The sequence below is a fragment of the Leishmania donovani genome, chromosome 25 (genome assembly GCF_000227135.1).
Source record: "Leishmania donovani BPK282A1 complete genome, chromosome 25".
NCBI lineage: Eukaryota > Euglenozoa > Kinetoplastea > Trypanosomatida > Trypanosomatidae > Leishmania > Leishmania donovani.
In genome coordinates this window covers 444,541-458,295 of record NC_018252.1, presented here as the reverse complement: position 1 = coordinate 458,295, position 13,755 = coordinate 444,541, and the positions used below count along the sequence as shown (strand labels likewise).

The 13,755-nt window shown below is 59.8% G+C and overlaps 4 protein-coding genes across 4 annotated transcripts; all 4 read left to right on the top strand.

The window, feature by feature from the left end:
• Positions 1-2,211: 2,211 nt before the first annotated feature.
• On the top strand, positions 2,212-3,654 carry LDBPK_251200 (hypothetical protein, conserved; the record flags this gene model as incomplete). Its single annotated transcript, XM_003861402.1, has 1 exon — positions 2,212-3,654. The coding sequence occupies one exon, from the start codon at positions 2,212-2,214 to the stop codon at positions 3,652-3,654; it is 1,443 nt and encodes a 480-aa protein (XP_003861450.1).
• Positions 3,655-4,845: 1,191 nt separating this feature from the next.
• Positions 4,846-5,586, top strand: LDBPK_251190 (hypothetical protein, conserved; the record flags this gene model as incomplete). Its single annotated transcript, XM_003861401.1, has 1 exon — positions 4,846-5,586. The coding sequence occupies one exon, from the start codon at positions 4,846-4,848 to the stop codon at positions 5,584-5,586; it is 741 nt and encodes a 246-aa protein (XP_003861449.1).
• A 3,279-nt stretch (positions 5,587-8,865) lies between these two features.
• On the top strand, positions 8,866-10,503 carry LDBPK_251180 (hypothetical protein, unknown function; the record flags this gene model as incomplete). Its single annotated transcript, XM_003861400.1, has 1 exon — positions 8,866-10,503. The coding sequence occupies one exon, from the start codon at positions 8,866-8,868 to the stop codon at positions 10,501-10,503; it is 1,638 nt and encodes a 545-aa protein (XP_003861448.1).
• A 1,440-nt stretch (positions 10,504-11,943) lies between these two features.
• LDBPK_251170 (cytochrome c oxidase VII, putative) lies at positions 11,944-12,441 on the top strand (the record flags this gene model as incomplete). Its single annotated transcript, XM_003861399.1, has 1 exon — positions 11,944-12,441. One exon carries the CDS (start codon positions 11,944-11,946, stop codon positions 12,439-12,441), a length of 498 nt encoding a protein of 165 aa, XP_003861447.1.
• Between the last annotated feature and the right edge of the window lie 1,314 nt (positions 12,442-13,755).

Genomic DNA, 13,755 nt, shown 5'->3' with positions numbered 1-13,755 from the left:
ACGTGCAGCTGGCCGACACGGTGGAGTCGTTCTCTGGCCTGCTGATGGGGTCGTACGACCAGATCCCGGAGATGGCGTTCTACATGGTTGGCGGCATCAAGTCTGTTCTGGAGAAGGCGAAGGCCATGGCGGAGGAGGCTGCAGCGATGGAGAAGCAGCGTCGCGCGCGCCAGGCCGCGAACGCCTCGGACTCGCAGTAGGCCGCCAGCGACGCGACACGTGAGTCCGCGGGTGCGTGCTTGACGGCGTTCGCGTGACAGCCACGGAATGTCCCACGTGGCGAGCGCGGCGTATCTCGTGCTCTTACATGTTTTCTTTCACAGGCAGCAGCTAGCGGGAGGATTGAAGGGGAAGGGTGCAGCGTTGCCCTAGGTTCGCTTCCACACCCGTTTTTCTTTCTTTCGCCGCCGCGTGTCTGGCTGCGAGTCTTTCTTGGGGTGGAACTGTCACCGAAGGCGTCGGACGTTTCTCTTAGTCTGATCATGCTCGTCCTCCTGCGCTCTGGGTTGCGAGTGCGCTGGGGATGATGAGGAGGCCGGTAGGGGTGCCGTTGTTGGTTTGTTCTCGTTTTGTAGCGGACCTGTACGTGAGCTAGTGTGGCGATGGCACGGAAGCGGGGGCGCGGGCGAGGGGGCGCAGCGTACGTGTGCGTGTGTCGGTGTCCAGAACACACTTGCGCGCCCATCTTCATCCGCCCCGTCCCTCTCTCTGTTTCCATTTCGGATGCGGCCCTCGTGTTCTTTCCGTTTTTTTTTCTCTCTGTCGCTCGTATATATATAGAGAGAGAGAGTAGTTGTAGCCATAGTAAGGCGAGTGCACGCCATGGTAAAGAGATGCACACTCTCTATTCTCTTCTCCCGCCCTTCCTTCCCCTTTCCTCTCCTCATCTCAATCTGACGGCACACACGCACACACACGGAGACGTATCGGCGTTTGTGCCGTGACCCGCGAGCAGGTCATGCGTGGCTGCGCACGGCATGCGCGTGCATCTCTGTGAGGAAGTGCCCGAGTGAGTGGGTGGGGTGGGCTGTTGGCCTTGTTTTGGGTGTCCTTGCGTGTGTGTATGCGTGCAAGAGTAGCTTAAGCAGCGAATATCCCCTGAAAAAGGAGAGAAGGACATGTGCGACGCTGAACTAACAAAAACAACAAAAGCACAGAACAGACAGAAACGTGCGGCATGTGCGTGCGTATGCGTCTGCGCAGCTTGAACGGGGCGTGAAATGCCGTCTCTCTCCTTCTTCCTGTTCTCTGCGAACGCTTCCCTTGCCCGCCTCGCCTCATCACCTGTGCTATAGTGGTTTCGTGGCGTAGAAATGGAAGATTGAGACGATTCGGGGCGAGGAACATGGCAGTGGTGTTCAAGAAGCGACCAAGGGAGGGGGAGAGCTCGAATGCAAGGCAGCCGCATGGCTTCCGTGCCGAGGTGCCCCCCTCCGCATCCGACTTCATGCAGCCATCCATACTCACCTCTTGCACTCTTCTTGATGGTGAGACATGCCCCCTCTCCCGTTTCGCTTTCCACTGCTCTTCCCTTTCTTCTCCTCCGTCTTCAACCCCGTTCTGCGCCGTCCGCCGCCCACCGCTGCTGCTGCTCATAATGAACTTCATCTCTGTCTGCGTGTGCGCGTATGTGAGCGGTGCCTGCCGTGCACCTTACTCCTGCAACTGACGAATCTCAGTTGCTACGTTACACTTCTAGTTTCGTTTGCTGCCTTTGCCTCTCCATCCCACTCTGCGTCATCCACTCGGCTCATCTGCCTTGGCGGCCTCGTTTAGCTGCCGTGCTTCTGTGGCCTCGCGTGCTGCTGCTGCTGCATCGCTCGGCGCGCGTGTGCGTGTGCCTTCTTGTGACGTGCTTGCTTAAAAGAGGATAGGTTCGGAGGGAGGGGAGGACGCACGTGCGTGTTTGTCTTTTTGCCTTGTCTCTCTCTGTTTTCTCTTGCCCTTGCTTGCGGCGTCTCGTGCTCGTGCACACACGCACACGCATACACAGACTGATTTACAGGGCGCCTTCGCTGGCGTCGACAGCATCTCCGTCTTTCTCTCATTGCCTCATCTCTCTTCTCCACACTTCGCCTTTGTGCCCGTGAGTGCACGCGTCGGGTCTTCTGTACTTATAGCCTCAGTCAGAGCGCTGCTGCGGCTTCGCCCGCTTCCCGCGCCATTCTGCCCCTCCCCCACACCCCAACAGCCGTCTTCGTACCCATCGTCATGCTCAACTGGTGGCTCATCGTGCTGATCGTCGTGGTGGCGCTCGTCTGCGTCGGCCTCACCATCTACACGTTCATCTACTTTCAGTCGGAGGAGGACTCGAAGTGGGACTATGTGCCGAAGGCCGTCGCCGGTCTCGGGCTCATTCTGGCCATGGGCAGCATCCTGCTCGTCCCGTACGATGTCGCGAACTCGCCAGACCCCACCGTCGCGCACAAGTACGTCCAAACTCTCAATACGCAGCTGATGTGGGAAATTGTGCTGTGGATGATGGCTGTCATGGCGGTCGTGGTGTGCCCCTTCTTCATGTTCTTCTATGAGGCATATGACCCGGATAAGCCGAGCTTCGGCACACAGGTCTCACACGGCGTCATCTCTACCGTTATCATCGCCTTCCTGTTCGCCCTTATCGTGGGCCTCTGCTACCACTTTCAGGGCGTCGCAGATATCGCATTCCAGGCCTACAAGGGCAACCCGCAAATGGCCTTGCCGGAGAGCTCTACCATCAGCTACGTGGGCAACTCGATCAAGTCAACCATCACCGTCTCCGTGAGCATCTACACCTACTGCATTGGCATGCTCTGTTTCTTTGGGTGGATCTTCTTCTTCTTCTACGGCGGCGCCGGTATTGTTGCCTACCCCATGAGCCTCATCCAGAACTTCAAGTCGCGCCCCAAGGCCATTGGCGCGAGCAGGTTTGCGGAGGAGATGGCCATCATTCTGGCCAAGGCGGACGCCATGCTGGAACTGTGCATGGGGCTGCAGCAAGAAAGCCGCGGCAGCATCTCGCGCTCCACGAAGAACAAGATCAATATCCTGCGCAACGAGGTGTACTTCCTGGAGGCGCAACAGGCGCAGCTCATTTGGGCATACACGAAAGCCGGTGGCTCGCCTTTCATTGTGTATGGCAAGCTGGCGCTGGGGGTCGTCTGCATCGTCACGGCGATCATGTGGTGCCTGCAGATTTTCGTCTACAACACCTTCGACGCGGACCCGTTTCTCAACACGCTACTGCTGCGCCTCAACAACGCCTTCGCGTTGTGCGGCGTCTGCGCCTACGGCGTCCTTGCCTTCTACCTCACGTGGTCGACGTTCCAGGGGCAGATCGCGCTGGGGCTTCGCCTCGTCTTCTTCCAGATACACCCGATGAAGAAGCACGACACCCTCGTGAACGCCTTCCTGTTCAATGTGAGCCTTCTTCTGATCACCTCCTACGCCGTAATCTACTTCGTTGTCCACTCCTTCCAGGACTATGCCACTATGACCGCCATCAACGGTCTGATGAACGTCTTCGTGACGCGTCTGCGCGGCATCGGCGTGTTTATTAGGTGGGCGCAGTTCTGCTTTTTGGGCATGTCGCTGCTGACGTTGATATGGATGGCGGTGTGCCCCAAGAGGAAGAGCCGCGATCCGACCAAGTTACGGCTGGATGATTTGAGCTAACACACGACGTACACACCGAGCACCCCTCCTCCCCCTCTTCTTCCGCTGCTGCGGCTGCTTCATCCGCCTTCTCCTCCTTTCTGTGTGTCACGAGTGTTTTGCCGTTGCGGGCCATGCTGCAGAGCGGGAAAGGGAATGACAGGGCGCCATGAGTTGGTGCGTGGGTGAGTGCGTGGCGCTGGCCTTCGGCTTGCGGGTGCTTCTCTTGATTTTTTTCATTGCTTGCTCGTATCCGCACAGCAACCATCAGCGCCCTTCTTTGTCTATTCCCCTTCTTCCCTCTCTCGCTGTTCTTCGCTTCTGGTGTACTTGCTGTTGCACCCTCCCGCTCCGCGCGCGTCGTCGTCGGTGGGCGTAGGCGCGTTTCACATGCACAACTTGCAGAGAATTGCCACACGGTGCCGCACAGCTACTTTGGACGCCACGCACACGTGCATGCGCGGCTGTGTATGTATGTGCGTGTATATGGCGGAAGAGGTCACCACCTCTTACCGGTTGCTGGTGTGCAGGGGAGGGAGATTCAGGAGACAGATGCCACCTCCATCGGCGTCTGCATTCCTGTGCCGCGGATCATACACTGTCCGCCGAGGCGTCATCTACGCACCCCCTCCGCGAGTCAATCCCGCCCCTGCCTGTTGATGTCCTCCAAGGCTGCGCAAGGCCCTCTGCACACGATATGCCGTTACCATGACCCCGACGTTCTCCGCCACTTTACCACCCTTTTTCGTGACACCACTGACGACCTCCTTGTTTGCCTTCTCTCGCGCCTCCACCTCCTGCATTTGTGTGCGCTGCTGACCGGGTCACCCCCGCCCGCCCCCGCCCTTCGCGTGCAGCTCGTGTGCGCAGGAGGAGGCCCACGCGTGTCGAACAACAAACCAACGCAGCGCGCACACGTACATTGGCGCACAAAAGGCGCCTCTGGAGTCTGCTGCGGATGCACCTTTGTTTTTGTTTTGCGCTACCTCTCTCGCTGTTCTGACGGGGCCGTGGGTGTAGATTAGCTTAGCTGAGCTGGCCCCTCCCGCCGCCACCACCCCACCATCAACACCACGGGACACAGCGATCCATGCACTTTCCGTCTTTCGGATCTCCACCGCCGTCCTTGCCGTTCGCTTTCGCTCTTTTCTATTCGTTTCGCGGTCCGTTCTGACTGCTTCCTCGACGATCCACTCCGCTCCCTCTATCGTGATGCGTCGTCGGCCAGCGCAGCTGACCGCGACAAAACTGGCAGACGAGGAGGTGCCTGAGCTGACCTTGGTGCCAGACGGCGTCTCTCGATGGACTGGCGCGGACCTCGACGCTCTGCGCAATGCTGCTCGCCGCGGCGGTGCGGAAGCGGCGCAGCAGGACCTGGAGCGCAAGCTGTGCCGCACTATCGATATCCTCGGCGCCCGTAGCCAGCAGGCGCAGGAGATCAACACTGTGCTCACCTCTGTGGCGCGACTCCGGGAGAACAGCACCTTCCGGCTCTACTTGCTTACCCAGAACCACCGCGGTGTCGGCATTCTGAAGGTGGGCGTGAAGAAGCTGTTCGTGACGCACCCCGTTACCTGTGGCCTGGTGGAGGTGGACCCCCTCTGCGTGCTGGACTTCTATGTGGACGAGAGTTGCCAGCGGCAAGGATACGGGAAGACGCTTTACTCGCACATGCTCAAGGCGGAGCACGTGTCCAGGCCCGAGGTGCTGGCCATTGACCGCCCCAGCAACAAGCTGCTCGGCTTCCTCAGGAAGCACTACGGACTCGCCGCGTACACGCCGCAGGTAAACAACTTCGTCGTTTTTCACAGCTTTTTCGACCACACCACCGTGTCTGAGCGCGGCAAGCTACTGCGGGCGCCGTCTCCTGCGCGCGCATTACCGTTTTCGTCCTCAACGAATGCTACCGCTGCCATCGGCGGCGCAAAAGCAAAAAACTGGGCGCCCGGGTAGACACTGGTATGGCAGCGCCCTCACCAGCTGCCGGCGCTGCTGCTGCTGCTGCCTTCAGCACTCCTGGTCTACCCGGGCTTCCACTGCTGGCGTCGCCACCACTGCATGGACTCGGTCTTGCGTCACCGGCTCTGCTGCCGCGAGAAGGCCGTGCGCTGCGTAACGTTTATCCGACATGTCCTGCGCGCTTGCCCTCGCTCATGCCTCTGGGGGTGTCGGCGCCGACATCGGCAAAGGGCGGCCCACCTACGCCGTTGTCACTGCTGCCACCGTCGCCATCTTGCTACGAGGTCGCCCCTCAAGACAGGATCACGCACATCAGAATGTCGCCGACGCCCAGTGTCAGTCACGATGCCTCTATCAGAGGACCTGCCTATGCCCGCGCTGCGCCGTCGCCTCCGTCACCGCTGCGTCGTGCCGTGCCACCGGGCTGCCGCGGAGCAAGGTGGAACGGGCTAGCGTTGGCACCCTCTGACGGCGTAGGCTGTCGCGACGACCGCAGCAGCGATTCCAACGAGCGCGAAGCGGTGTGGACACCGGCTACTCACACGCCGGCAACGTACCGCCGAGGTGCTCCGTACAACATCATCAGCAACCTACCCTGATGCCGACCGGAGACTGTGGGCACATGCCTCCAGAGGGTGGGTGGTAGTGGGGAGGAACATGCGCGGTATGTGCGTGTGCGTGTGCGCTGGATGGAGGATCGCCGAGCATGAGATCTCCTATACGTGACTGATGTGTGCGTATGTGTGTGTGTGTGCGTTGTGTGTGTTGTATGTATGCCTTCTACCCTCGCCCTTTTCTCTTCCTCACCGTTTTCGGATCTCGGGCACATACGCGAAGGCGGACCCACGCCAGACATCAGGGGCTCCTCTTGTCCTCCTCCTACGAAGGCGCATGCGCGAAGCAGGGACCACTTCCGTTGTGCGCGCGCCTACGTCCCCCTCCCCTCTCAGGGCGATGATGCGTGCCCTCGTCCCTCCTGCGCCTCTTCCTCTGCTGCGCTCACCTACCTGTTGCTCTTTGTCTTTCCCCTCTCTGTCTCGCGAACTCACGGCGATCCACACACGCATGAGTGTGGCAGACGTGACCTGGCCCGTGGATGCTCGTTTTCGTTTCGAGGTGGAAGACAAGCTGAAACAGCAACAAAAACGCATCCGCACACGCCCACTACTGCCTCCACCTCCTCTCCCGGACACGACACTGGGCTGCGCTTCACCAGCAGCCATCTGACCGCCACAGCCTCTCTCCCTGCTCCTGCCCCCCTCCCCCCATGTTTTCCTTTCCGGCGCCCTGCGTGTGAGATGCTCACCTCCTTCGCAGAGGCAGTCGGATAGACGACATCTTCGTCGGCACTCCTCGTTGCCATCCAAACACGCTCGCAGAAGCTAACTGCACGACAGGAAAAGCTCCGCTCCTCTTCACTACACAACTTATTCATGCCTATGACGGAAAAGGCCGTGTCTTCGACAGAGAGTGCTACCGACGAACTCGCACGCTCTCGCTTGATTCTCTCCTTGCCACTTCGACGTCCTACGCCAGCGAGCGCGTGTACGCCGGTGCCTGCGGAAAAGAATCGGATACTCGCAAGTCCATCAGTGCCGCATTCCATTGATCCCCCACTCCACTCCGAGCCCTGTCTCACGCGATAGGAGCATTCCGTATGCAGATGATGGTCTCGGTGACGCAGGGAGGAGGAGTGGGGCTCATCCGTTGAGTTTGCGATGGGCGGATCCCAGAAAAGCAGCTGTGCAGGGGGGCTTCTCGTGCATGGCCAAGCCTTGCAGCCGCGGAGTTCAACACCTATAGCTCCAGCTAAGGATGGCACCCCCCGTAAACTTCGAAGACTGGGGAACGGGCGGATATCCTACTGTGCACGTGGGGATTCTGATTACGGATGATGCAATCATTCATGCTGCTGAGGAACAGGTTGCAGGTGTCAGAGGAGTATGTCCGTCACCTCGAGGACCCGGCACACAGCATCTGCCTCGAAGCGGCTCTCAGCAAATCGGTGGAGGGCGCCCGCGCCCGCTGCTGGGAAACGAAGCGGATGCTCACGTGGGCCTCACTGAGTACTCAAACCTTGTCCAGATCGTGAGGACCAGTGCGTACACCGCAGACACATACACGATGCAGACCCTCGTTGTCGTCCCCTCGACGATCTACGGTGTCGTATTCAACGGGCGCGACATGAAGTCTCCAGAGAACCGCAACACTGCGTTGGTCTTGAAGAGAGCCTTCGACTCTCTCCTCACTCCGGCACAGCTCTCGCGCGTGCTCACCCTCTGCAGCGCAAACTCTCGGTACGAGCGGGCAATGGGCCCTGTGAGCCCTGATGCGCGGCCGCGAGCAGGAGCATGAGACGGTGAGACGGGACGAAGAGAGCCCACGCCCGCAGAGCAGCGGGAAATCAGGGTGCCACCACAGGCACACGATGGGGGCACGGCCCCGCCGACCGTTTAAGCGCGCCGCACACATGAGGCGCCTTTTGTTTTCTTGTCTGCTGGAGCTGCGGCTCACCTTTATTTGGATGGCGCCTCTGCAACCGCTGCTGTCCTCACGGGCTACCTCCGCACAGTCCTGCCGTCAACGCATAGCTCAATGACTGCATACCTCCTCTGCCACACCTGATCCTCGGCTCGTTACACACAATGCGGCGAAACGTCCGCCGGCGGGCCGAGTTGCGATCCCGTATACCGAGCTCCAAGAGACACAACTGGCGACACGGGGGATGTGCGACATGTAACTGGAAGGGTGGGTGGCTCCGCACTCTCGTCCGTGCATGCACAAGCGCAGGCGGTGCGCGCGCGCCGACACGCCCTTGTATGAAAAAGGCGCGCTCTGTGCCATCCCGGTATGGTCCTCGGTGTAAGCGGCTCGGCCGCACCCCCCCCCCTCCCCAAAGAGGTCGGTCCGACTGGGACGAATGTGCCGACTCGCTTAATGGCCTGCGTGCAACACCCCCCTCGCCCCCTTCCCTCTCACGCTGAGGAAGGAAAGGGCGTATTCATGTACGCACACGAGTGCAGGCTGCTCGTTCAGCTTAGAGAAGTGAAGCACCCACACACAGGGCGCACTAGCAGGAGTGTCTCTGGCACTCTTCCCCGCGTGTCTGAGCCTTCTACTCGTCCTTGCCGTTGCGCACGCAACTCTCTACCTCTCGTTGACCCTCGCCTTTTTCTTCTGCTAGCGGCTGCTCTCTTACGAGTCGGCTGCTGCTGCATCCCTTTCTCTCTCTACTCTGTTCTTAATTCGCGCAACGGCAAGTCGTGCATCGCTATGCCCAAAGGCCCTCGCACGGCCGAGGTGTCGCGGCGCCTCGTCGATGCCTACGTGACAACATTGCGGCAACATCTCCCAACGTACTGTATTCGGCAGCTCGACAAACTGCCAAGGGCTGAGGAGCACCAGCTCACTCGTCTACGCCAGTCCTACCCCGGCACTCCGGCGGAGCTGCTGTACCTTCTCCAGCGTGTGAACGGCACGTGCTGGGAGACGCTGCAAGCCCCACCGGGCTCCGTGAAACCGTCGGCTGCCGCGGCGCAGCCGCACGCACCATCGGCGAGTGCGATGGTGACAGTGACCGCAGGGAAAAGCGGTAGTGCGACGTCCACCACGTCTACCACCACCACCACCACCACGACGGCACGCTCGGCTGAAGCCGGCGCGTCGCCTACGGCGCCGACCTACAAGACGGCCGCGAAGAGCGCTGCCAAGGCGACGGCTGCTGCTGCGATGGCTTCTGAGGCGGCCGCCTTTATAAAGTCGCAGATTGCCAAGAAGGTGAACACAATGGCCGGGCCGCGGCAGCGTCGCCCGCTCCCGCATTTTGTGGCGCTGCCCATCCTCGGCTCCACATACACGAGCTGCCCATACTACCTCAAGTCGGTGGAGCAGATGCTGGTGGCAGAGCAGCAGTTCCCGCCACCTCCTGCTACGCTGCCCGATGAAAGTGAGGGGTGGGCCCCCCCAACGGTAGCCGCCGCAACACAATCGTCGTCGCCACCGCCTCCTTCCACACCAAAGCCGTCTTCGCCGGCGTCCACCGCCACCGCCGGCGGAGGGCTGCACGACGCTGTGTGTGTGACGGCGCAGTGCAGTGGCGAGGGCGGCGCAGCGGGCGACTCGCCACCGTCTGCCGCCAGCGGTGCTACGCCCAACGCGCACTCCATCGCTTCCGTGTACTCGGGGTATAAGATTGTTTACGGCTCTCCTCCAACACTGCCGCCGCCATCGTCGCTCAGCGCCGGCAGCGCGCTGAATGCAGTAGCTTCGTATGGCGCCCCTGCTGGTGATGCGAAGACATCCTTTGCGACGACGCCAGCGCCGACGCCGTTCAGTGGGGAGCCGCGTGTCGTCTACGTTGACCCCCGCATCGACATCCACGCCAGCTTTCACCAGTGGCTCGTGTTTGCCGACAGCGTGCAACCACACGTGCGGGGCTCAACACCGATAATCCCGGATGCTGATCCTGCCAAGATGACAGCGGCTGCTGCGACGAGGAATGCGGCGAACAGCTCAAGGTTCTCTCCTGCGCGGGCCCCGCCCCGTGCGCACACGCCGTCGTCACCGCCGAAGCACTTTGCTGCCTCGCGACTCTACATCGACTTCAAGCCTGTCGAGCTTCACGGCGGCATGTATGGGCAGGTGATACAGTTTGTGCACGGGAATCCGGACAGCTTCTCTGTCGTGGCAAGCGACTTCGGTGAGTACTTAAAGTACATTATGACAGAGGAGTACGGCTTCACAGAGGAGCTCGAGGACGACGACGATGACGAGGGTGCTCGTGTGCCGGAGGAAAACCAGGACACGTCGCCTCTGACGGGGACGCCGCTGCCGCCCATCATCACATCCGCCGACGGCCGCCCACTAACGTCACCGACTTCATCGTTGGCCGACGTGCAGAAGAAACGGTAGCAAGAAGAAGAGGGAACGGCGCTTCGCGGAGGAAGGCGGCCGACGCGTAGAGCCGCTGCCGCCTCAAAGTGATGTGCCTGTGCTTGCTTGTGTAGGAATGCCGGATGCTTTGGACGCTGTTCGCTCGTGCGTGACGTGGCTGATACGGAGGAGGACACACACACACACACACACACACACAAACGAGCCTCTCTCCTTTCGTGGTTGAGTGGGGAGGGGTGTATGGCTGCATGTGCGGCTCCGTTCTTTGCTCATACGTCGCTTTCCTCTCTTGCCCCCCCCCCTCCCTTCCCCCCTCCCAACCCTTGTGGATAAGCGTATGCATGTGCGTGTGCATGTGTATGTATAGTGTCTGCGCACGTGCTGCATCTTTGGCTCGACAGCCGTGTGCTGTGTCGGCTTTTGTGCGCTCGATGCTGGCTAGGTGCTTCTCCTTATCTGCAGGTGTGTGTTTCCCTGTGTTGGGGTCGCACGTGAAAAGAGAACACGCACACGCATCGGTAGAAGCTGTATCTGCAGCGTCGTCCCTCTCTCTTCTACCATCGACTCATTCCCCCCACCTCTGCCTCCTCGCTCCGCGCCGCTTGATGCGAAGAGCGACACTGCTAGAGTCGAGCATGGCGGCAACGTACGTCATGTTGCACCACCTTCACAGGGGCCTGAGTGCATGGGCGCATGCGCGTTCGAGAGCGGGAGGGTTGATCAGTGAGGAGGAGGATGCGGGAGAAGGCAAAGGGCCAAGTGGCGGGCCATCGGGCGAAGTGTGCATATGCTTGGTGTTTGGTGAGGCGTGCGCACACCTCGCCGACCCCCTATACTTTTCACTATCTACCGCCGCGATGCGGGAGTCACTCTTCTCTCGCAGCTCTATGTGTGCAGAAAGGACGTTAGTGGCCCGCGCTCGGAGAGAAGATGCGACAGGTGCGCGATTTCTTCGCCAAGGGGGAGTAGACACACGCGACCCTCCCCCTCCTCTCTCCTTCTCTTCCTTCCTGCGGTATGCTTTCTTGTGGGTCATGTCCATGGCGCTGCTGAGTTTACATGTGTATCGGGAAGTTGCATGTGTGCTTGTTGCTTCAGGACTCTCCTCCACTTCTTCTCCGCTACATTCTCTCCATTTTGTTGTTGTTACATCGCCTCCGCATGTGCACGGATCTTGTTGCGCGTGCGCGTCGCGTTTTCTGTTGGGCGACTGCGAGCTCCTGTGGCGTTATCCCTCTTCTCGATTTCTGTTGGGGCGACACTGCCTCGCGTGCCCTCCTCGTCGTAAGCATCGCGATCTTGTCTCGGTAGCGCCCCGTTAAGGGAAAAAGGCGTCCATCATCATCGCCACCGCGACCGCGACCGCCCCGCCTCCTCCTCAGTGGCCTCCGCACCACACACGCCACAAAGCTCTTTCTCCACCTCGGCTTCCATTTACACGTATCTCCTTCCTGCGCCATGCCGCGTCCGTTCGGTGTTTGGGCTCCGGCCACGACGCTTGCCGAGTATCGCGCACGCATCCCGAACCCTTTCGCATACAGCTTCAAGTGGGTCTACGCCATGAAGAAGGAGGTCTTCTACCCACCAGAGGCGCTGGCGCACTTCAAGGACCCCCAGCAGTTTAAGGATGCAGTTGACACCGTCATCGCGATGCGTGTGTCGGACAAGATCTTCGGCGAGGGCCAGAAGCTCCCCCGCCACCCGGTCATTCTCATGGTGATGGTGCTGGCAACGCACGGTTTCATCATTTTCAGCGGGCTAAAGTACTACTACGGAACGTATATGCCGGCAAACAACCCGACGTGGCGCAAGACGGTCAACAAGGAGTGGGAGGAGGCCATCAACAACTCCCCGTGGGACCACATGTCGCACGTGTGGCAATACAGCGACGAATACGCGGCCGCGCTCGGCGATACGGCTGCTCCTGGCCAGCGCAAGTTCTACATCCCCGCTTAAGCTGCATTGCCACACGCCAGTGCTGACGCACACGCGTGCACTCACACGCAGCCAAATACGCGCGTCCTTCGGTGCTTCTACGTGTGACGTACATCCACGCATCTTGAAGCCGGGTCTCTGCTTCCATCACGCTAAGGCCGTCCCCCCCCCCCATCGTTCAGCTTGCAGTCGCTGTTTTCTCTCCGCGATGCAGCCGGCAGGAGCGCTCTCTGGTAAGATGATGTGGGCCCGTTTGTATACGCCACGAGGCAGTGCCGAGCCATCGATGGCCGAGGCTCTTCTCTCTTCCGTCCTCCTGTGCGTGGCCGGAGTCTGTGTACGGGTCATCGGTGAAAGTGCGTGTGCATTTCTGGGAGGGGGATGGGATGGGGGCGAAGAGCGTCAGGCTGAGAGCAGTGCGCTTCTTCCTCGCGTTTGCCTCCGCGCTGATGCCTGCCGTGTGCACGTCCTTGCGCATATTTCTTGTTGCTCTTTTCCTAGTAGGGATCTCTCTATTTCTCATGCGTGATGGTCATTCTTTACGAGGTGGTGTATGACCCGCTGTAGCGACGCATGTACTGACAGGCGCCCATGGACACGGAACACCTTCTCTGACGAATCTTGCCTACTAGTGCCCTTGTGCATGTGCGCATGTTGCTTGAGGAGGCTGCTTATAGTTGTGTCCTTGTCTGTGCGTGCGCTCACCTCGGCACGCCATGCAGTAAGCCGCTGAGTTGTGTCTGTGTGTGCGTGTGTGTCGGCACCAAAGGGGAGGACACGTATTAGTACAATGCCTGAGAGTGTAACTGCGTCCGTCTATCGGTATATGTGCGTGTGTGTGTCGTTGTTGCTGTTGTTGGGTGCTGTTCTCTGTCGGCGTGTGTGTGTGCGTATACATATATGCATGCGCATGTGTGTATGTGTGTGCCTTTAAAAGGAATTTTTTTTCTCGTAGTTCCCCTTTGTTTTATAGGTTTCCTTTCTGCGACGTACTCTTCGCTCCCACCCGCCCACCTTTCTGTCTGTCTCGCGGTCTCATGCTCCACCACACACACACACACACCGAGAAACACCGACAGAGGGAGAGTCATAGCAGGCAAAGGGGGCTTACATGGGATTCGCCTTGATCCAATGCCCCCCCCCCCCATCCTCCACTGTCTATGTCTATGACTATCTCTATGTCTGTTGTGTGTGTGTGTGTGCACGCCGGATCCCTCGTAGTAGCCGTGAAGGGGTAGCGGCGGTGTGTCGCAAGAGAAACGAAACAGCACAAATGAAAACACGCGCACACGAAAAAAAAAACAAAGCCGAGGCCCTACCGCTGCCCCGCCTTCC